Genomic DNA, 22,707 nt, shown 5'->3' with positions numbered 1-22,707 from the left:
CTTTTAAAAAATGGATCTTGCATTGGCTCAGAGCGAAATGACCAGTGTTGCTTTAATGAGTGTCAGCGTTGATGTTTTCTTGATTTAACCGTCAACATAATGTCGTTTACCACATTTTCACTCGTGCTTTCTCGACCCCCGAGAACCATCGGTACTTTTAATCTGCGTAACACCGCCGTGCGTCTGGTGTGACTGCAAACTCTGTCAGTATTTTTTTTTCTTCTCCTGCTGCTGTAATATTCCTGAATGTAAAAAAAAAAAAAAAAAAAAGTCTTTGGGCTGTCCTTGTTTATTGCTTATGTGAACCACAAAGGGCATCTTTTTCAGTGATAATGTACGACGTGACGCTAAAAGTCTGTTTCACCGCCAGTGCTTCGCTCCTGAGTGTGATTCCAGCCGCGTGAATGATGGCGTGTCGATCTTTTACTCCTCTTTTTGCACTACAGAGGACAAGAGTGGGCGTGTCCGCCCGCTCGCTCTCCAGGGCTTGGCTGCAAAGAAATAAAAAACTGCAACAAATCAAACGGAGTCTATTGGATGTGTGTGCGCTCGTGCGTGCGTGTTGTTTGATTTTGTGCTAACTCATTGATTGATTGCCTTCATAATTGACTTCCAGGTTCACTCGACTATTTCTGATAAACAAAGTAGGTCACTAAAAAAAAAATTAATTAGCTAACCAGAGATTCAGTCTTCATCGCTGGCAGGTTCGCCGTCAAGGGAGGGGGAAAAACAAGCCTCAAATATTTGGTTTGCGGATGTGAAGCAGCACTTCATCCCTCACCAAGGTCACCAGGTAAACACACACTTCCTCTTTTTCCCCACCCTCCAGTTTACTCAAAATGCAGCTTATTTAAAGTCATCACCCAACACCTTGGGTGTCCTTCGTTCACCAAATACATGCGGGAACCCCCGAGACGGGCAACGCAGTTTATTTTACCTTCGTTTGAAAAAAAAAACAAACAAACAAACAACAAGATCCAATTTTGGACGCGCACTTCTGCAGGCGGGAAAATTATGCACCACGTTTGCCGATAAATCTGAACGTTTTCGAACCTAAGATACATGCAGAGTGGAAAGGTTGTAAACACTGTCCAATGGCAGGGCGTCGTTGGAGTTCAGTCAGAACACTTCGTAAAGGTTGAAATTTCAAAAGAAACAGCTTTCCTTTTCATTTGCACTCTTCCGCAACTTAAAATGAAGCATTCAGGGTTTTTTTTTTAGGAAATATTTTGTAAATTCCCCAGAAAGAATTGAAAATAAATGGACTTTACAAATATCGCTCTCTCTTTTTGTCCTTTCAAAGGACGAGCTCAGCTGGGACAGTCGTCTCTGCGAGCTAACCGCTAGCGTCGCTGTCAGAACACGTCCAGTGGTTCTGGCGGGTACGGCGAGCGCAGCGTGCCTCCCCCTCCTCGGTCTCGCTGCAGCAGCCTGTACAGGTCCCGACTCTGGTGCTTCTCCCTCTTCCTCAGGTGAACCTGATTCATGGCCAAGTGCAGCAAGCAGTGCATCTGTGAACACAAGAGGGGAGAATACAAAACACCTTACAAAATACTGTGTCCTGCCCGCCTGGCAGGATTCCAAGGACGGCGTGCCAATTTAACTCTGGGACACACACACACACACACACACACACACACACACACACACACACACACACACACACACACACACACACACACACACACACACACACACACACACACACACACACACACACACACACACACACACGAAAAATAAAAACGTCTGCAAAGTCACTCTGCTAATTTACTGAAAAGAACATAACTTTATTATCCATTTTTTTTCTCCAACTGACACAAAAAAAAGTGTTCTTGAAGAGCCGTCAGCGATTGGCTGAATTCACCATTAACAGCTGAGTAAAACTTTCAGCAAATAGAAAACAAAAAACAAGTACTTAACATTTGGCAAAAGCTTTTTTTTTTTTTTTAAGTGTAAAAGTAGCTATAAGTAGGTAGTGAGTGTAAAAAAAAAAAAAGTGTTATAGAATAACTACAACATAATTCTTAAAGAATAAAACAAAGCCGTCCTCTCACTATATAGATGCACCGGGCTTTAACAGCAGGGGGCGGACTCACATCTAACCAGTGCGTTTCATGTCTAATTAAACTCATCCTAGTTTCTAATAAATCAGCACCTGGTGCTTTTTACCCCTCATCTCAAAAATCATGAGAAACACAATTTCAGACCGTTCCAGATCTACACTTAACGAGCACAAGCCCTCAAATTCATCTAAAATCCCCTCGGCTCCCCTCCCGCTGAGTCATCAGGTCCATTACTGGGCAGTGGTGGTGGTGCTGGTCGGGGAGGGGTGGGGGTGTATGGAGCAACATGTGGCTAATACTGCTTGTTGTACTGAGGCTGTGCAGAGGTCTAACCCTCCCTTTGTCCCGGTGGCCCCCTCTTCTCTTCCCTCCCCTCCTCTGACATGCACTATAACCCTTGGCAAGAGCTGCAGACAGGTGGCCCACACGCCGGCCCTCTCATTGGCCAACCTTTAAATGGGCACGGCCCCATTGTCGGGGCTTTTCACCAGCCCGTGAGAAAAGTCCTGAGGTCAGCCCCGAGAGCACAAATGGCTCCTTGTCTGCCGCCATGGCAACCAGATGTGAGGGGACGGCAACCACGGCTTTCTATAATCTCCTATTCCCCGCAACAGCTGCATCCTAGCTAACCCCCCCCCCTGCCCCCCCCAACCCACCATGCAAATGAGTGGGGACTCGTACAGATATCGATTTAGTAGCGGGGTGTTATTTGCACGTTAGTCTAACAAAATGAAAGAGAACCAATGGGACAAACTGGCAAAAAAACCACACACGCTCACGACAGGAAGAAATAGAAGAAAATCACAACATTTTCAAAAATAGAGTAAAAAATAGAGAAACAAAAGAGTAAAAATAGAGGCATTTCTATGAGTCCGTGAGCACGAGTGGCCCAGTGCAGGCGATAAAGAAGCGGAGAGTTGTCGCCAGTCCCTCTACATCCCCGAGGTGCTGCCGCAGTAGTGAGCGTGCACGGGAAAGTGGCCGGGGCCTAACAGCGCGCGGCTATGCCCTTCCTCCCCAGATACCGCAGCACGGCAAAGTTGTAGGTGGTGGACACCGTGTAGGTCAGCTATGGAAGCACAAGCAGAGAGACAGAGAGGGAGAGGGTGCGGTGGGGGTGTCACAAGTGATAAGGAAGTCTGCAAGAGTGCAATTAAGGATTTGGAAGTTTGAAAAAAAAAAGTCGTTTGACAGCTCATTAAATTCAGCCGAAGTGAATATTCTGCCCCAGGGTTTTCCCCAGTAATGAAAGAGGCCCAGTGTAACGGCCGCACCGTTTTGGCAGCATTACGGTGACTTTAGTCAGCTGAGCTGGGAGTGGAACAGAGAGAGCGACAGTAAGGCAGGTCGTCGGTGGCGAGCGCCTGAGATGCCTTGTTGCCCACGCTGGCAGCGGAGTCACGCCAGAACTCACTCACCAGAGCCAGGAGGGTGATGCCGGCGCCGGCGAAGGCGGCCACGTACAGGCTGTAGGTCGTCAGGTACTGATGGGTCGGTCGGGGGGGGGGGGGGGGGGAGAGATTTTGCGTCAGCGGTGGCAATAAGTCGCCTTCGTTTCATGTCGGCCAGCAATGTAGAACATGACCGCGGGGCTGTGATTTCCTGGCTCTTACCTCTCTGGTTTTGCAGATATTGGACAGAGTCACACCGCAGGCTTTGCCCGGGACGGCGTTCCAGGGCAGGAGACCTGTTAGGAAATGATATTTTTTAAATTCACCCCATCTCACACACTCTCTCTCTCCATCTCTCTCTCTCTCCCTCTCTGAAGTCAAGAGCTGGATGTTTATTCTCTCCGTGCTGCGGCTTCCAGACCTCCACTGTTGCCGCTGCAGTTAGACGACAAATGAATTATAAAGCAGGCCATGTTGTTTATTACCAACTGTTGGGAAAACATCAGTGAATTGTGCATTGCTGGGGACTCTCGTTTTCCCCCCCTTCTTCTTAATTTTCAAAGCTGCGCATTTATGCAACTTTGATGAGCGACTGTGTATCTGCGTCACCGGCGGGGTGGGCGGGATGGGGTACGTGGGTTGGGCTCTAAAACAAAATACAGTGGCCATGTTCATGGCATTAAGGGCACTTGCAGCCGTTTGACAGTGCGCCGATTGTGCGACAAGTATGTGGGCTATGCCGCTTGGCCTCCGTGGGGCATCTGACGGCCGGATTGCCTCGGGATGAAACGTGCGAGTCCCACTTCAGCTAAAGCATTGATCCCAGATCGTTCCCGCAGCTTTAGACCGGACACCGTATTGATACACGAGATTTTAATCCAAAGTCCACATCACGACCCTCATTTCCCCCCTCCCCCCCCCCATTCTTTCTTCACACGCTAATCACAAGCAAATCTTTCAGCACGTGTATTGTGAACTCCCCGATCGTCCGACTCGCCAGCTTCCAAAAGCCGGACTGAGGATTTGCTTTTCAATCTTCTTCCCTTTAGTGGAGGCGCAAGATACTGCTGCGTGTGTTTGCAATACTAAAATATACTAGAATATCCAGAAAGCTGAGCTAGAAAGACCAGCATTAATTGCTGCCCCTAAAGTAGGTGCAGTTTTTAATGGAATTTGGCTCACAATTCTATATTAAAAGGTTTTTTTTTTTTTTTTTTTTGCTTTTCCCCGAACATGCGTTGGGAAAAGTTTAGCTGTCACAGGGGCAGTGACCAGCGTTGACGAGCAATCTATTACTAAGTAATCCACTGCTGTCATTAAACTACTTTTTAGGTAAGGGAGTAATGTGATGGGATTACTGTGGCAAAACTGGTCATTATATCACAATTACTTTATCAAGTAAAGATTCCGTTGCTTTTCCGAAATATTTTGCAAGCTAAAAAGGTCTTATTATCCACATAATGTATGAAATTTAGAAAAACAACCGAAAACAACGATGTTGCGCCAAAACAAGCATGGCGGCGGCAAAAGAAAAAACAGCATCTGATAACTGGGATAGGTGGGATAGCTTGAGTGATCTCAACACCACTGGCAGTGACACGTGCCTAATGTTGCCCCCCCCCCCCCCCGACACTACAGGGATCTTGCAAGCTGTGGTTAAACATAAAAAAAAAAAAAGCAACTCTAATTGCTCCGCCTAAATGCGATCGGAAGATCAGAAGCTTCCCTGTTTGATATGCAAGACGCACCCAGAGGACTTAGGGAATCCTCCATCTGGCAAAAACCAAAGTTGCAGAATCCGAAAGGTGGCCAACACACCCAAGGAAAAGTGTCGGCTGACCAATCAAGGGGGCTGCCCGTGTACATCGTACCGTATTGCCTGGCGTCCACGCAGAGCTGGTTGATGCTGGCCGGCGTCTCGGTCAGCACGTCGATGGTGCGGCAGGTGGCGTCCATGTTGTAGAGGAAGTAGACGGGCAGGGCGGAGAGGGCGAACACCAGCATCCACAGCATGGCCAGCACGTAGGTGGTCACGATGAACTGCGTGTGGGTTGAAGCACGGCGAGGGCTCAGGAAAATCATCCAGAGGAGCGTCGACTCGCTTAGCGATTGCGTTTATTTGCCCCATAAGCTTCACACACACACACACACACACACACACACACACACACACACACACACACACACACACACACACACACACACACACACACACACACACACACACACACACACACACACACACACACACACACACACACGTCCCCCCTCATCTTCCTCTTAACACTCAGCATCCTTATCTTTGCATGTCCCCAAAGGTTTGTTTTTTTTTCTCAGCAGCTTTAAGATTTTCGGCTCAGCGCTACCCGGGACTGATATGTGTATTAATCCCATTCAAGCTCCCCCAATCCGCCTTGGCCTCCCCCCCGCCCCACAACTCTCCGGGCCCTCTCACCGAAGAGCTGAGGCAGCGGCCGCACATGGTGCTCCGGAACTCTCCGAAGGCCTGCCTGGCGGCGCTGGTGGTGTAGAAGCCCTCGGCCAGAAGCACGATGCAGTAGAGGAAGAAGAAGGTGGCCAAGCCGTAGATGACGTACTGGAAATACTGGATGCTGCCAAAAAAAAAAAGAGGAACGAGGAACTTGAGAGAGTGAACATTCCGACGGCCCCAACGTTGTGCGCGGGTTTCTAATGACGGTCGAGCGCTCACATGTAGGCCAGGGTGATGTAATCCTGAAGGTTGCGGGCGAAGTACATCTCGATGAGCCTCTCCGTCTCCGTGAGCGCCTGGTGGCCGCAGCCGCAGAAGAGGGCGATGCCGGAGAAGCACAGCAGCGTGGCCACCAGGGAGCAGTATGGCACCCCGCCCAAGCAGCGCATGCAGCACTCATAGCAACCTGTTCATCAAGGGGCAGCAGCGTGAAAGTCAGGGTCGTTAAAAAAAAATAAATCAAATAAAATAAAATCTATCTATTTATACATTTCTATAAAAAGGGAGCTGATGCAATGTGGCAGACAGCAGGTGTCCTCCTCTGGTGAATTTCATTTCCTCCCAGTTTTATTCAGTTGCATTTGCAATGTGTGCCGACCTGAGAAAAAAATAATAAATCCCCATTTCGCACAAATGACGCAGTGCCGCGATTTGTCTTCAACACAGGACATCATTGCTTGCATTTTAAAACTAGGGATCGAACTAAAAATACACCTCAAAACCCCATACAAATACTGATCATATGCTGCAGAAGCAGCAATCTGACGTCTTTTTCTAAACAAAAACTGATGGAGAGCAATCAATCCAGCATAGCATCTTTTTTTTTTTTTTTTATCAATCTCATAATTAGATTTTTCCCAACCATTAGATTCTTAGATCACTGTTGTTAAAAACTAAAATTCTCATCATGGTTTGTGTTTCTGTGGTCAAAGAGACCCATGAGAAGGCCTACAGAGGCAGAGTAGGCTGGTCAGTCACTAAGCTGCAGCTGCATCGTCACCTCCACCACCACCACCATCACTCCCATTCCCACCACTTGTCACCCCCCCACACACAATAGTTATGTGCTGCTTGACCAGAAGCCAAGGACCAAGGACACGGGGATGCATCTGCTCTCACCCACAGCCAGCACAGCCGCACTCCATTCAGCACCCAGCGTGAGGAAAGGAGGAGGAGGGAGGAAGGGTGTGAGAAAAAAGGGGGGGAGGACGCAGTGGAGGAAAAAAAAAAGGGACAGAGGGGTCGCTTTTGTGACAGCGGAGACAACAGCCTTTGTGCTGCAGCGATGTCGGGGTACAAGGGCCACCAATGTCAACGCAGACAAAAGACCAGAGGCGCCTCCGTGCACGCGCTCGCACGCTGGCACGGACGCACTCGTGCACTTCCTTCTGGGGAGGATGGGGTTTGGGAGGTGGAGGGGAGGGGAGGGGATGGGGGGGGGGGGGGGCACAGGAACCAGTGTCGACGAGGAGCTGCAGTGTGCTGGAGGAGTGCACAAAATAAATAAAGCCACAAACAATAACGTGAGTGTGTGTGCAGTCACATGCTTGCATGTGCATGAGACGTGCACAATGGACACAGGCAGACTGCAGTTGGTTGGTTGGTACCATTACAGCAAATACAGATGGCACAAGTGTGCTAGGTTGGCACACATAATGTGTGTGTGTGCGCAAGTGTATAATTGCACTCAGAGCTTTGCTAGTAGCATAAATTTAAGGAAATGATTCAAATACGACAGAAGACAAAAGTTTCAGGATCTTTGCGTCCTCAAGCACATAGACATTTAAGAGTTCCCTCCATGCTAGTTTCCGTAACAACCACATCTGAACTTCTACACAAATATTAGCCACACTAACGTTGGGCCGCACCTGCTGCCAATTAACTAATTAACGCCGTCACCGCCACTGCCCCCACTGGCTCGAGACGAGTCTCTGGCAAGATGGAACTACAGGCCGCGCTTCGGTTTGAATAATGAAAAGAAATATAAATATAAAAAAAATATATAAATATCTGTAGCCGAGCTGAGGCTGTTTAAAAATTGAGAAAGATTACGGATGAAAGCAAACGCGACAAGGCTCCCCTTCCGAAAGCGGCGCTGCCACCTCAAGCATGAAATAAAATCTCATAATATCGGCGGAGCATCAGCCGGTGAGTAGGCGACCTCTAAAGTGACACAAAGCCGGTAAGAAGAAACTTGTGAGTCTCCCCGCCGCGTCGCCGTGGAGAGAGAGAGAGAGAGAGAGCGGGAGGGAGAGGGGGGAAAAGCAGTCAACGGGACGGAGGTGAAGCGGTCGGAGTGCTCGGGACTTCTGCTTACTTACCCATGTCTGTCTGGAAGGATGCGTTCAGGGCTCGTCGGTTGTGCCAGTGCCGTGCCGCTGCGCCGCAGCTGCTCCGCTGATCATGTGCGCGAAGCGGGTGCACGGCCACCGTATATCAATCTCAACTCTCTTCTGCCCTCCTCCCACATACCCCCCTCACCCCCACCCCCCAACAATAGACAGAGCCACTGATGGCTGAGAGTGAAAATCTTAAAGAAACAAAACAAAGTCGCCTTTTCACATGTTTTAACCCCCCCCCCCCCCAACTCCCCCCTCTGAATAATGAGGAGGTCAAGATTTTTCTTTACGCTGGTACAAGTTGCCTCAGTTCATTGTTTTGCACTCATTTGCATATATAGAGAGTGAGACGCGGAGCGGACTCCCCGGCTCCCTATGCAAATACAGAAGGACACTTGTTGTCCGTGGAAAATAAAATCAGTCGACAACAACACTGAGTCCCCTTGCTGACTGTCACGGCTTCGGGCCGCAACGCCGTCTCGCCGCCGGGCCTGCCAAGATCTTTGGTTTTGGCGTCGAAGGCTTTCATCGGACAGGCGTGAAAAGCTTGTGAATCTGGAAAATCTCACTTGAGGAGTGATGTGCCACCGCTAGCGGATTAAGTCAGACACTAGTCTGGTGGTCACATGATCGTGCAGACTGCAGATCCTCACTGTCGTGACTTTGTGAAATCGTCTCCTACTTGGCTGTTCCCTTCATCCGCCTCCATCTAAGCCAATCCTCTGCATCCCCCCCCCACCCCCCCTGCTCACCGGCTAATGTGGTGTCCTCTTTCACTACATCCATAAATCTCCTCTTTGCTCTTCCTCCAGGCCTCCTGCCTGCCACTTCCACCCTCGGCATCCTTCTGTCCATAAATCCACTGTCCCTCAACCTCTCGCTGGCTTCATCTACAAAAACATCTAACAGGCGCCCGTCCCTTTGATATTCACGTTCCTGATCCTGTCCATCCCGAACACTCCCAGGCAAGACAAGCTTAACATTTTAAGCTCTGCTACCTATGGCTCCGCCCCCTGCACCAGTCCCCCTAGATCTCAAAAACTCGACACCTTTTCTTTGATTCTTGCTGACACTGTTATCGTACATCACACCCGACACTTTTCTACCAAACCTTCTCGCCCACGCTTTCTTCTCACTTCCTTTCCACTCTCTCTGGGCTTTTGACCTTTCTGGAAATCCTCCTTCCTCTTTATCTTTGCTCCCTCTAACCTGATAAACCTCACTGTCCCTCTCATTTTTGCTGCTTCTAGGTTTATCTCTTCAAAGTATCTTTACTAGCAATCTTAAGGTGGTATTCAGAGATCGTGACATTGCCTCAGACTGGTTGGTTTCATCCACACGGAGACGTTTGCACCGCTTTATCCTCATTTTCTAACTTCGGGCTTTGGCAAGGTGCAAACACGTCTCTCCTGCTTTTCAAGCAGACAGACCCTTGTGATCCTGGAGCAGACTTTTAGTTGAATCTGAAATTGTTTAGCTTGATCCAACTGGTGGATTTTAAACTTATTTTTAGGCCTTTGGAAAAATAAACAGTTCCATTTTTAGAATTTTAATCCACTCCCCCCAACCTCCCTGAGAGTTTCAGTTAAATTGTGCATGTGCAGCACTGAGCTGTCTCTCCCTGCTGTAATATTCTATTCTCTCTGAGACGAGTCTCTCATGAGAATGAGGGCTTGTGTCTTTATTTATACCTGTAGAAATAAAAGGTTAAATAAATCGAGACAACGGCAGTTTAAAAATAAAACGCAGAGCAGCACGTCGGTGCAACAGTGCAGCACAAACAGCCTTCTAATTGGACTGAACGGTTGTGTCATCCCTGGTCATCCAACTCCTGATGTGTATCTCAGGAATAATCCACCAAGTATTTGGGTCAGTGCCAGCTGCTTCCTTTTGTCCCCCCGTCAGCTCACGCAAGCCCCACAACCCACAATCAATCGCTCAATTTTGGTAGAGAGGGTCGGAGGGGGAGAGAAAAAAAAACAGAAAGAAAGAAAGATTAAAATGAGATGTGCTGCGAGTGGAGCAGAGCAGCATGCAGCCGGCGAAACATCACTGATCTCAGTCGACCTGATTGTGGCAGACTGAGAGAATGATTCATCTCCAGCCTCTGGCCAAATACCAGGAATAAAGAGCCAGAGCCGCTGCGAGGGCGGCCAGTAGATGGCAGGCTTTCCCTTGCTACCCTCAATTCAGGCTCAAAAGGGAGGAGAGCATGGCGGCGGCGATGCATTCTTCTCTCTAAACATAATGATGCTTGATTTAATATTAATCCCTGTGTGTATAAATCTCCTGGAATCAGATGGCAACAAATTAAAGAGGCATCTTTAGCCTTAAAGATTCTTTACATAAGATATCGTCCTCAAGTAAAAATGCTCTTTAATTTGTAATGTCGTTATGGGGCTCTTGTTTCCCCTTGGCTAATGTCGTTAGTGTCCCAGCGCAGCCCTATTAGATTATTTATTATATTTCTTGCTCCGCTGTGAGCTCCGAAAGCCTCAGAGAAACACCGTTCATGTCATACAAGCCGCTTTCTCCATTAACCTGCATGTTTTACATCGTGCTAAAGAGCATCTTAGTGGCGGCCTCCCCGGCACCGAAGAGGATCGCTCGGTTTCCTCGTGCAAATGCGAAGGTAAGGAAAGAATGTTGTTTATTTCGAAATGTATGCCAAAACATCACGCCTGCCTTCTCTGCGTACCTGCTGAATGTGAATGCCTTCCATTCAAGGCTGAGTCATTTTCCAACTTTCATGCATCGCTTAACCTGATTTGATCACGGTTGTTTCCTCATTGCACACATGTACCGGTGGAGGTGGCGGTGGAGCGGTGCAGATGGGAGCTAAAAAGGCTTTTTGTAAAAGGTCCTCCTTTGAACACAGCGTGGTTCCTCTCCAAACATCTGTCAGACAGACAACAGGTTTTTGACTGCGTGGGAGGCTCTCAGCCCGTTGGACGGGATCCAGCTCGGCGGGCGAGAAGCGGCGCGGTCAGGTAACAGGTGCGAGGCGGGCGGTGACTTGAGACGGTTGCGGGGCCTCCCTCTCGCTTCTCCTCCGCGTTGCCTGCTGCAGACTTTCATCGCCCCCACACCGCCGGAGGAACATTAAACTCTTCTGTGCGTCTAAAGACTTTAGCCTTCCCGTCACTCAAAGCTGCAATCTGAGAGAGGCCCAATCAAATTAGTGCGCACGCTTCCCTCCCCTCTCTTCTTTCCACCGCCGTGCTGTTCCACGCTCCTTGTTGCCGCTTTCTGAAACTCTGCACTTTTTTTCAGCGGCGCTAATTATTTGCCCCTGAACCTTCTGAATAATCGCGGCTTTGATTTGAAACACGATTCTGCTCAAATGGTTTGATTAAAGTGCAGGTCAGAATGACTCAACAAATGGAGTTTATTTAAAAAAAAAAATAAAAAAAAAATGCAGGAAGCCTTTGACAAATATTCAAACCATCTCTGATTTGCAGGCAGATTTTCACGCTTGACAGTGTGTGAATGAGGATTACAGCCGTGCCTTAGTTATATTAGTCTTCCGAGTAATATTTGTCTTTGAGTCTGAGCGGAATCTCGTTCTCCTCCTCGGCGCAGCGCCCCTCTCTCCGCGACGCGCCTCTCCTCCTTCGCCTCCGACACAAAACCGCTGCTGCCGCCAGCGAACACACGGACGCCAGCATCATGCCTGAGCCCACAAGCAGCGTCAGCTGAGCGTATCTGCTGCCGCCAGCCTCGCAGATGGGGGCCTTTGAGGGGAACGGCACCAAGTCGGGGGTCCCCGTCCAGGTGGGCGCCCTGTCGAGGTGGCAGGGCTCCACGCTGTCGTTGACCAGCAGATTAACCCAGACGGTGCTGTAGAGTGGGGCTGGTTCGCCTCCATCCCTCACCACAATGAACAGGTGATGCATTCCCAGGTGTTTGGGCAGCAGCGGCTCGGCTGTGGTGATGTTCCCCGACCTGGGATCCAGACGAAAGGGGCTCCTGGCCAACGGCATAGCCGCCGCGGGCGCCACCACGGTGTATGTAATCTGTGAATTCAGGCCCGAGTCCTCGTCAATGGCGAGGACTTTTGTTACCGTGGCGCTGGCGGCCGTCCGCACCGAGACCGGCGTGCACGAGGAGTTTCTGCCGGGAAGGATCACCTTGGGCGGGTTGTCGTTAACGTCCTGGACAAAGACGGTCACCCTGGCGGTGGAGGTGAGGGCGAGCGGGCGGCCGTGGTCGCTGGCCAGCAGGAAGAGCTCGTAGCGCTCCTCTGTCTCCCGGTCCAACGGCTCAACAGTGTGGAGCGTCCCATGGGGGCCGTCCAGGACAAAAGTCCCGCTGCTGTCCACCAACCGCAGTGCCGTGCGCCCGTTCTCGCCCTCGTCCGGGTCTGTCGCCTCCACCTGCCCCACCAGGGCGGACGGCGCCACATCCTCAGGGACGAAAAATACGAAATGGGGAGTTGGGAAAACGGGCGCGTTGTCATTCTGGTCCAGGACGCGGACGGACACAGTTGCCGTGGACTCCATCGGAGGGGAGCCGCTATCTCGCGCAAACACGCTGAGCAGGTGGAGACCCTGCTGCTCCCTGTCCAGTGCCCTGGACGCGGTCAGCTGACCCGTCTGGGGGTCGACGCTGAAGACGGGCGGCTTGCAGTCGCACAGCCTGTAGGTCACCCTGCCGTTGCTGCCGCCGTCGGCGTCCGTGGCCGAGATCCGCAGCAGCGACCTGCCCGGCCGCTTGTTTTCCTCCACCTCCAGCTGGTAGGCGGACTGGAGGAAGCGGGGGGCGTTGTCGTTGACATCTGCCACCGTCACCCTGATCACACGCCTGGATGGAGCGACCGCGGCGCCGTCGGCCGCCGTGCCCCACGCGAGCAGCGAAATATTATGTTCACTTTTCATCTCGCGGTCGAGCGGCTTTGATGTGGAAAGCAGATATCTGCCGTTCTGCCGGCTCAAAGCGAAAGGCACTTTGTTCTCTATGGACAGGGATGAGCTCTCAAAGCCGCCGCCCTCCAGCTCCAGAACTGCCAAGGCGGTGGGGGGCTGGTTCTCGGCTACCACCACCGTCTGGTCTTGATGCTCTGCTATGAACCTGATCCGGACTGTCAGCTCCCGCTTCGCCCCGGGGAGGACGGATACGGTTACCCGGGTGTCTGCTGGGGGGCAGCCGCGGCCGCTGGCTAGCACTTTTAACAGCAGCTCCTCCGAGGTGTCACTCCGGAGGTCCTGAGCCAGTCTGATGTGCCCAGTGTGGCTGTCCAGGCTAAAGAGCTTCTTGGCCCGCTCGGAGACTCTGGGACTGAGGGAGTAAGCGATGGCGGCGTTGGGTCCCGTATCTGGGTCTGTGGCTCTGACCTGAGCGACCAGCGTGTTTTTTTTGGCGTCGCCGGGGACTTCCACTCTGAGGTGGTCGCCAGCGCTGAAACTTGGACAGTTGTCGTCAACATCTGTCACTGCGACTATTAAAGTCGCCGTGGCGCTCAGAGGGTCCGGGCCACAGTCCGTGGCCACCAGCAGCATTTGATACTCGTCCCGAGTCTCCCTGTCCAGAGCTGCTTCCACCACCAGTGTGATGCCGCTGTCCTCCACCCTCAGGCTGAAAGCCCCGTCGGAGTCCTCCAGGTGGTAGCGCACTTGGCCGTTCCGCCCAGCGTCCTCGTCCACGGCCCGCTCGTCCAATAAGAGGCCCGTCCCCGCCGTCACGTCCTCAGAGACCCTCAGGTGGATCTCGCCGTTCTGGAAACGAGGCGGGTTGTCATTCACGTCCTCTATGATCACAGGGAACTGTATAAGGTCTCCCGAGGCCCCCACCACGGCATTGTGCAGAATAATGCATTCCTCAGCGAGTCTCTCCTCGGGGCAGAGGGCCTCACGGTCCATCTTATTCTCCGTGGTGTAGAAATTGCCTGTGATTTCGTCCATCCGCAAGTAGTCGCGGGTGAGGAGCTGGTAGGGAGGAGGGTAGTGTTTACTCAGCGACCCCGCCAGAGTTCCCGGCTCCTGCTCCTCCGGGACGGGGAAGCAGACGGAGGCGCACGCGCAGTGGCGCAGATGGAGCGCGAGCAGCAGCAGCAGCAGGAGCAGCAGGTTCTGCGGGAGGGGAGAACAAACAGAACGTGTGAAAGCTTTGAAAGCCGTCCGAGGCAGTTGTTTGTCCCGGCTGCGATGCGACGGGGTTTAAATTGCCTTTCATTGTTGTGCCGTTTTTCCATTTTAAAGCGGGTAATTGCTCAAAGGTAATGCGACGCCTCTGTGCAGTCCTGCTGACACGCAGAAAACACACACTGGCAAAAGCAAACAGCGTTTTTTGGGGGATTACAAGTCCTTTTCAAAAGGCTAATAATGAATTTCATTTTGATTTACCTTTCGATTTCTAAGCTGTATTATTGCGTCTCCGTGCGGTTCATCACACTTTGAGCTTAACTTTGAAAAACAAAACAAAACACCTAACCCCCCCCCCCCCTTTACTCTGTTGTAAACAGACAGAATTTACAGCAGTGGGTTTGAGCAGCTCCCCTTCCGCCCGCTCGACTCACTAACCTCCTGCAGCGGTCCGGCCCAGTTCATAATACCAGTACTCCCACAGCCCATCGCTCCCGCGCATGTCCCCACGCTGATCCGAGTGAGCGCCTCGCACGGAGCCAGCCAACCTGATCCTGCGCGGCTGAGGGCGTAATTGACTGTCCGCCCCTCCTCCGCCGCAGCGACACACGAGACAACGGGAGGACGACAGGTTTGCCTGCGCCTGGCCGACACATGTAACTGTCCGCTGGACGCGTGTTTCCTGAAGCCTACAGGCCGCTGCGTGTTTACAAATCTGTCCTCCCGACTTCACGCAGACAGAATAGACGCGATGACACCGAGTGTGTTTTACACGTCCCACCTTTTTATTAGCACCGCCGCCATCTGTTTTCCCATCCCCGGACTACTTCATGACATTTTAACAAGCTTTACATTCATGTTGCCTCTCACATTAAATCCTCTGGCACAGTCCATTTAGTCTTTATAACCTAAAGCGTAACCCTTGTTGTTGCTGGATTGGAAGTTGCTTTCGTCGGGGAGCACCGACGCCAACGACCTCTCACTGCAATTACACAGTTGTTTTAGAACAGAAATAACAAAAGCTATGACAGAAGCTATTTTTGAATATGTCATGGCCGCACTGCTTTTGTTAAACATAATAATCTACTTCCTTTGTTTTGTTTTTTAATGAAAATATTAATATTAGAAAAACATTATGACCCAACAATGTATTTGAACTCAGTGTCATTTGGTCTCATTGATGCTTTTGATACTTTATTTTTAGCTCCATTGTAACACGTTGTAATAATACCGCCCTGTCGCGTGTGAAGTTGCGTCATCTCAGGGTGTCAGACAGACGTAAACAGAAGTCGCAGGTGGGCGACCTCTGTCGGCTAAACTGCGTCACTTGTGCCATTTTCTTTTTCTTAAAAAAAAAAGTTCAGTCTGGACAGAGACTCTACAAGACTTTGCTCTCCTTTTGTTGGTTGCTGTCATCCTCTATAGGCAAACAGATAAGTTAAAAACATCCCGATCGCATCGAAACGCAGTGTTGATCTGAGCGGATTTATCGAGTGACGAGGTCTTCACTGCGCACCACCGAGCTTAATTCCCCATTAAAGCTCCGCTCAGACTCGACTGACACTTCAAGGACCTCTGTTGGGGAAGAGAAAAAAAAAAACCCCCGTCGCTGAATGTCCTCCGAATAGCACGAGTTACGTTTAAAAATAATCCTGCACAAAGTTTCCCATTATTTAGCGCTTCGGCCGCTGCCGTTTATTGCGTAACGGCTTATTGGCGCTGCGGTCTCTCAACACCGTCTCAACTTTCCGCCCACTGTTTCCAGCTGCCGCAGACCTCTGTGGTCTCGGTGCCACATGATTGGCTGATGATGTCGAAGCTGTCCCAGCGCGAGCTGCATCTGCAACAGTCAGAGATCCGCACAGCAGCAGCAGCAGCAGCAGCAACGTAGGCAGCAGTAGTGGTGCAGTTTGGTTTTAACCACCATGTCCTCAGAAGTGCGCACAGGTGAGTCCCGCCTCTCAGACTGTCAACATTTCACTTTAAATTATATGTATATATATTTTTTTAGAATCACAATCTTCTGTTTAGTCCGTTTTTTCTGCTGCATCTTGTATAGGCCACTTCGTGCTGATTTGTGTTAAAACCTTGTTTAAAAAAACAAAACAAACAACAAGCGGCGTAGTTTCTGTGTAAAAGTTTAATTTTTGTCCATAATATTTCCAAGCTTCTTGTTATCAGCGCCACCCATCTTGTGCTCTGACAGGGCCGCTAGATGTTTCACATGCCTCCGGGCTGTTGGGTGTCCTTTTCCTAATAAAGTTATGAAACAAATCTGATATGAGCCACAGGCTCTGCAGGCTTTTATCTAATAATATTCTCAGCCAGAAGCTATTCACGATGTAAATTATATATTGTGCTTGAGACAACAAGTATTTTTTTTCTCCCAAAAACGCTCCTTTTAAATCCGCGTGTATTCAGTTTTAAAATGTGTTTGTTCCCCCTCCCCCGGGGCCATCGCCTTCCCAGCATTCTGAGGTACACAAGTTGAACAGAAGTTTTCCGACAGCCTTAAATTTTTTTTACTCAACCCCTGTTGATGTCACAGAATATTAGGAGGAGAATTCCTTTTTTGTGTTCTTTAAACATTTTGGCTGCATCGGAGACACACAAACAACACTTTTTTTTTGTTTTTTATTGTAATGAGACAAAATAAGAAAACTCGGATGTGTTAAGAGGGTGATTATCTTTAACATTATCTAACAGTCCAGTTCCGAGCAGGATGGAACAGTGCACGTGCAAGCATGTGGCTTAAACGTGGGTGACTGCGCTCGGAAACCTAAGACCGATTCTTAACTCAATACACAAATCCACGAGGTGTCCAACATCCCTTTTTTTTCCCCACCACTGTAACCTCAGACGATCCAAACCACTTTTTTTTTCTCTCTTTCCCATTGGAATAATGTTTTTTTTCCTCCTCCCCCTCTGCCCCCCCACCCCCCTCTCCTCTCATGCTGCTGTCATACTTTCCGCAGACTTGGAGCTGGAGCTGGGCGATCTGCTGCAGGAGTTCCAGGATGTGGTGGAGGAGCTCAAGGCCCCCACCCACAGCAGACCTCACGCGTACCAGCACATGCTGAAGGAGGCCAAAAGTCGCACGGGGCCGAGCGACGACGGCGCGACGGACGACTCCGACTACGGTGAGTGACGGAGTGAGGGAGTGGGTGAGGGAGGGAGGGGCCACGGCGCCTTGAGCGAGATGCTGGTTTGAGGGATCAGCGCTTTCACGCTCCATCCTTCTTGTTTGTGTGGATGCCGGCTGCTGCTCCTCTATCAGGCCAAACAACAGCAGCTTGACACTTTTAATTAGCGTGGAATTAGTGCGACAAGAGGACACATTCCCGCCACCTCGCCCCCGTCACAATGCCGTCGCCGGGCGCCCAAATGAACTGCAATTGCGGATAACCCATCTTCTGTAATTGGGTTTTTTTTTGTGTGTCTCTCTCTGCCATTGTGCGCTTGTTTCGCCGACGGTTAGCGAGATGAAAAGGGGCCGAGTGTGTTTCTGTGCTCCCGCGTCGGTCGTCATTATGGCTGAAAGTATTCTGGCCCACCAAGTTGACCCAGCATTTCATCATAGCGAATTCCAAGTAAAAACTGGGCTGGTATCGCCAAGACCGATGCTCTTTAATTGAAATGTTATGATCGCGAATTTTGTGATTTTTGCCTTTAGTTAGTTTATTATAATCGGCGTAAAACCCAGAGAGGATTTTAGGCAAATAAACATATATATACAAAACAAAACAATTTTACAGTATGAAAATAATAAAATAGTTCCCCTATTAATACACACAGATATTTAAGAACAAAAAGTCACTTGTGCAAAATAAGCTGAACAAATAAAGCTGTAAATGCCAGAAACGCAACACAAACTGCTGTCTCTGCTTATGGCACTGAGCTGCGAGGAAGTTGGAATAATCTGCCAGAGGCTGGAGGGGAAACGAAACAAAAGTATTGATCTCATCCCGCAAGTTTTGATACCAATACCGATACCGATACTCACCCTGGTACCGGTATTTAGACGAACAGCTCCAACTCTACCGCTCTCTCCAAATAAAAAAAAGCCAGCGTCTGCGACAGAAACACGTGTTTATCTTCATTTCTGGGTCCCGATGTTGTGTCTTGCAACATCGTCGTCTCGCATGGACTCACTCTGCCTGTCGCTGATTGTATCTGCTCTCCCCCCCCCCCAGGCAGCGAAGCATCTTTGGGAAACAGTTTGAACGCCAGCGAGGAGGAGCTCCACACAGCAGGCATAACGCTGGCACCCAAAGGTAGCGCACGCACAGCCGATCTCCACCCAGATAGCCCTGATCGCTATCCGCTCCTGCTCTGATCACTATCACAGCAACACAACAGAGAGGAAAAAAAACTTCTACATTAGGCTTGGAGGTGTGTGTGTGTGTGTGCGCGTGTGTGTGTGTGTGTGTGTGTGTGTGTGTGTGTGTGTGGGTGGGGACTCTTTTGTTTTAACACAACAAAGCTCCTACCGCTGTGACGTCTTGCCCCCCCCCCCGCAAAAAAAAAAAAAAGAACCCCCCCCCCTCCACCGGGGGGGGTTGTTTGTGGAGAATGCGGTCTCAGGTGTGTGTCGGAATGTTGCAGCGCCGTCTTTACATCTCAATGGATGGAAAACAAGGCGGGCTTCCAGGAGGTGCCTTTCACTCTTGCAGAGAATACCTTCACGTATTTATTGACAAGGAAAAAAAACAACAAAATCGGCCGAGGGTTTTTGCAACAACTTAAGAGCGGCTTTACTTCAATTTGCAAAAAATAAAAAATAAAAAATACGCTGAAGCAGTAGTTCCCCCCCCCCCCCACACACACACTTTCTTCTTCTGCAGGCCCACAGGCGCTTCGGTTCACATGTAGTCATTCAGATTCCTTTTCAGAGTTCCCTCCAAAGGAAATTCCATCGACCTGAGCTGCATTTCTCCACCCATAAAAAAAAAAAAAAAAAAAATTCCACTGCTGCCATTTTTTTTCCACCTCCCCCCTCCTCCTCCTCCTCCTCCTCCTCCACCTCCACTCTCCCCCTATTCAAATTCCTTCTCCCCTCCTTTCTACAGCTAAGCTCGGGGACACAAGGGAGCTGGAGAGTTTTATCAGCATGTTGGACCAGGAACTTGCAGGTGAGTATTAAGAGAATTACCCCCCCCCCCCCCCCCCCCCCCACTCCCTTTGTGTGTGTGTGTGTGTGTGTGTGTGTGTGTGTGTGTGTGTGCGCGTGTGCCTCATCTCCACTGGAGACGACGTGGCGGAATCGCCGGGACAGCCTCGGCGAGAGCACATTACGGAGAGACGGGCCCGCCGTCCCCTCTCCACTTTATCTCTGAGCACTTCTTCTGTGTTAATGGCGTGTCAGGGGACTATCTGCAGCACCTTTAGCGATAATAGAATACTTGACTGCGCGGGCATCGCCAGTAATGGCCCGGCGTGAGCGCGCCAGGGACCGGCGAGCACAAAACACGTGTAGCCGGCTGTCAGCGGCGGAGACAAAAGGGGAGGGGAGAATTAATGCTGCAAATTAGCCGTAAACCAACCCCCCCCCCCCCCCCCCACCGCACCCCCGACCGAGTGGCCGTGTGCAGCGTGTTTGTGTTTGTGTTTTTGGGCTCAGGAGTTTCTCCATCCAACTCTGTTTTTTTTTGTTTGTTTGTTTGTTTCTCTGGCAGAGATGTGAGAAGGAGGCGAGCGGCATAAATGAAAGCGGACCAGAAGGCCCGGAGGAGCCGAGCGGATCGACACCACGACACGTCCGAGGGGGATGCCAAAAAAATAAATAAAATGAATAAAAAATGTCCTGGTTGCTGTTGGGGGAATTAAAAATCCGAGGCCACCCTTGAACCCCAGCGACCCCTGTGGACGCGGCTGCCAGCCGTCAGGAGGGACCGCCGGCTGGACTGCATCCGAAATGTGTGACGTGTTCCCTGGAAATGAGACAATGATTTTATGTCGGGGCAGCGAAGGAAAAAAACAACAACCCAAAACAACTGCCAAGACTATCAAAATATACAATAGATTTCATGCTACATTGAGATTTCTGGTATCATTCCAGCTACTGGCCCTGACTACACCGCTCCTATTTTCTTTCCGTGTTTTCTCTTCTCGCGCTCTGTTTATCTCCAGGATGAACTTTCATTTTGTTCAAATTGATGAATGCGACCTCTGTTTTGATCTCAGCTGATTCCAGCCTGAAGCGCAGCCAAACCGCTTGGCGCTAAAAACTTGCTGAACGTGTACAGTTTATGTTGATGTTGTGCCATTTGTTTTCTAATATGAAATATTGTACAGTTTAACACGCACAGAAATGAAACTAAATACTAACTGTAATGTATTAAATCACATCTCTTGTTTGCATATGACTTTAAATTAAATCTTTGCTGTTTTCTTTTTCCAGATGATCTGCTGTCTCAATCTGTTGCCATGCAAAAAAACAAAACAAAAACACCCACCACACTGGTGATAGTTTCACCATATTTTTCAAAAGTTTTCAGCTCAAATCTACCCCCCACCCCCACCCCCCACCCCCACTTCCGCCTCGCCTGCCTCCTTCTTCTTTTCAGTTTTCAGGTCCTCCTTTCTCGAGTCGCACTTCTGCCGCCAAGACAGGAAACCCACAGATTTAGCATAGACACCGTGCAGAGGAAGTGCGTCAGGCAGTTCTTGGGGAAACAATGCTCATTTAGACTTTGTACTGTAACTCTCATGAGGGGTTTTCGGCTCGGCGGCTTCCTGAAACCTAAGCTCCCGACAGATGGAAGGAAATACTTGTGCTTTGTTTGTGCCGCCTGTGAAAGATCAACCAGTCTTGTTGCTGTTGTTGTTTCTTACCGACTTTCTCTCGTCTTGGCCTGTTTATATTCCGTCGTTCCACGTTACCGCTGAGGTGCTTCTGCCGAGCGTAATCCATTTACAGGTGTCCTCCTCCTCGTTTCCGAAGCAGCCCTTCCCCCAGACACCGAGTCAGGCCAGAATGACGTGGTTATAAAGTGTCTACACACTTTTCTTCTTTTTTTTTAATTTTTTCCCACACAGCCTACTCCAGACTTAACACACGCAGACTGACGTCAGCTGTATAATCCCGCTGAAGTGTGCGAAAATTATTTTTAGTCGGCTGCCACATTTGAGTTGCGAGTTAGGAGGCTGAATGGGGAACGACAATCGTCAATCCCCGCGATATTTCTGCACGCGGCTTTACTGGAAAAGGCTGGTTTCCCACTTCGTTGAAAGTGAATCGAGACAGAAGCCTTGGAGAGGAGGGGGGACGCGAAGGCCTCGGCGCGTTTATCGAAACGCCGCTCTTTTCCTCCCGATACGAGACAAAAACAGCCGACGTCGACGCACTCCACTCCGCTGACCCTGCTGATATATTACGGATGGGGATTATTTTTGAAATAATCAGCGGGGAGTCTTCTGCAAAACGGGGAAGGAAGTCTGGCCGTCTGAGATGCAGTAGCTTCTGTTTACGTCTCATTAAGAGACAGAAGGTTCACCGCAGCAAAACTGTTTGACCCCCTGCGACCCGGACCGGGGGGTGGCGCTCGTCTGGGGACAGAAGGGAGTTTAGTGAGGAGTAAGTGGAAGTGAGAGTAAAAAAAACAAACAACCCAGCTCGGGACGCGACGGCGCTGTGAAAACAAACAGGATCCGATAGAGGAAAGCCCTCGAGGGGAAGCGAGAGTGAGCGGACAAGTGTGGAAGCGAACACGGGTCGGAGGTAGCTGCTCCTTCTGCCGCGTCTGTTCCACTTAGTGGCACGGCGGCGGGCGGCACTGGGTGACTGATTGAGGCCACAGCTGTTCAGGATGCTAACGAACAAAAAAAAAAAACCAAAGTCGCCTGTCGCCGACGGAGCGCACGTCCTGTTCCTCTAGGAATGGAATGGCAACAATGCAGGAAACGGGCTTGCGCGAGCGAGCGTCGCCTGTGAGGGCGAAAGAAAACAACGGATTCCGTAATCTCCCGCGATCTGAAGCCGCTCCTGCCAAAGCCACAAGTAGCTAATTACGCCACGCGACTTTCATTACGCCGCCCTTCAAAACGCCATCTGATGTAATATATCAGTTAATCTCCCGGGGGGGAACACCCGCCTCTCCCCTCTCTACCCACCCTCATTGTTTGGCTAATTACCATGTGACCGGTGTGTTTTGATTGACGGCGAGAGGCCAGTGTGCCAGTCCCTCGCCTATCTTTGGATTAACCGACGGCGCAAATGAAAAACGAAACCCCGGGTTATTAGCTGGTAATTTCAAATGAATTGATGTGACAGCGAGACAGGTCTCCACAGGTTTGAGAGACGGCGATGCGATAAAGCCCCCCCCACATCCCCCCCACCTA

General features: G+C 50.2%; 3 protein-coding genes across 4 annotated transcripts; 1 reads left to right on the top strand and 2 right to left on the bottom strand.

Moving 5' to 3' along the window:
* Positions 1–1,003: 1,003 nt before the first annotated feature.
* plp1a (proteolipid protein 1a) lies at positions 1,004–8,398 on the bottom strand. Of its 2 annotated transcripts, none has more exons than XM_076032804.1 (7): positions 8,270–8,398; positions 6,168–6,354; positions 5,913–6,069; positions 5,329–5,497; positions 3,680–3,753; positions 3,485–3,550; positions 1,004–1,511 (listed from the first exon to the last, which is right to left on the bottom strand). In XM_076032804.1, the coding sequence occupies exons 1-7, from the start codon at positions 8,271–8,273 to the stop codon at positions 1,356–1,358; spliced, it is 813 nt and encodes a 270-aa protein (XP_075888919.1). In that variant the 5' UTR covers positions 8,274–8,398; the 3' UTR covers positions 1,004–1,355. The 2 variants fall into 2 exon arrangements, with proteins under 2 accessions (XP_075888919.1, XP_075888920.1); XM_076032805.1 differs by lacking the exon at positions 1,004–1,511 and adding an exon at positions 2,830–3,135.
* A 3,301-nt stretch (positions 8,399–11,699) lies between these two features.
* Positions 11,700–14,856, bottom strand: pcdh20l (protocadherin 20-like). Its single transcript, XM_076032798.1, has 2 exons — positions 14,806–14,856; positions 11,700–14,355 (listed from the first exon to the last, which is right to left on the bottom strand). Exons 1-2 carry the CDS (start codon positions 14,854–14,856, stop codon positions 11,806–11,808), a joined length of 2,601 nt encoding a protein of 866 aa, XP_075888913.1. The 3' UTR covers positions 11,700–11,805.
* A 1,304-nt stretch (positions 14,857–16,160) lies between these two features.
* LOC142892611 (regulator of cell cycle RGCC) lies at positions 16,161–20,766 on the top strand. Its single transcript, XM_076032806.1, has 5 exons — positions 16,161–16,314; positions 17,343–17,507; positions 18,561–18,641; positions 19,437–19,499; positions 20,043–20,766. The coding sequence occupies exons 1-5, from the start codon at positions 16,293–16,295 to the stop codon at positions 20,048–20,050; spliced, it is 339 nt and encodes a 112-aa protein (XP_075888921.1). The 5' UTR covers positions 16,161–16,292; the 3' UTR covers positions 20,051–20,766.
* Positions 20,767–22,707: the final 1,941 nt, after the last annotated feature.

Source organism: Nelusetta ayraudi, unplaced genomic scaffold (genome assembly GCF_046127955.1).
Source record: "Nelusetta ayraudi isolate G7.1 ecotype Tasmania unplaced genomic scaffold, CSIRO-AGI_Nayr_v1 ptg000039l, whole genome shotgun sequence".
In the NCBI taxonomy this organism is placed as follows: Eukaryota; Metazoa; Chordata; class Actinopteri; order Tetraodontiformes; family Monacanthidae; genus Nelusetta; species Nelusetta ayraudi.
Note: the sequence above shows the minus strand (reverse complement) of the source record. Positions and strands in the feature narration are given on the sequence as shown.

What these genes read in the sequence shown, in the direction of transcription:
- plp1a (XM_076032804.1), bottom strand. An exon ending in ATATCTGCAAAACCAGAGAG is followed by an intron (nt 3,551 to 3,679) that starts GTAAGAGCCAGG and finishes CCGACCCATCAG; the next exon opens with TACCTGACGACCTACAGCCT. An exon ending in GCATCACCCTCCTGGCTCTG is followed by an intron (nt 1,512 to 3,484) that starts GTGAGTGAGTTC and finishes TTGTGTTCACAG; the next exon opens with ATGCACTGCTTGCTGCACTT.
- pcdh20l (XM_076032798.1), bottom strand. Translation starts at nt 14,856, where the DNA reads ATGGGCTGTGGGAGTACTGGTATTATGAACTGGGCCGGACCGCTGCAG. An exon ending in GGGCCGGACCGCTGCAGGAG is followed by an intron (nt 14,356 to 14,805) that starts GTTAGTGAGTCG and finishes CCCCTCCCGCAG; the next exon opens with AACCTGCTGCTCCTGCTGCT.
- LOC142892611 (XM_076032806.1), top strand. Translation starts at nt 16,293, where the DNA reads ATGTCCTCAGAAGTGCGCACAG. An exon ending in GACGGACGACTCCGACTACG is followed by an intron (nt 17,508 to 18,560) that starts GTGAGTGACGGA and finishes CCCCCCCCCCAG; the next exon opens with GCAGCGAAGCATCTTTGGGA. An exon ending in CATAACGCTGGCACCCAAAG is followed by an intron (nt 18,642 to 19,436) that starts GTAGCGCACGCA and finishes TCCTTTCTACAG; the next exon opens with CTAAGCTCGGGGACACAAGG.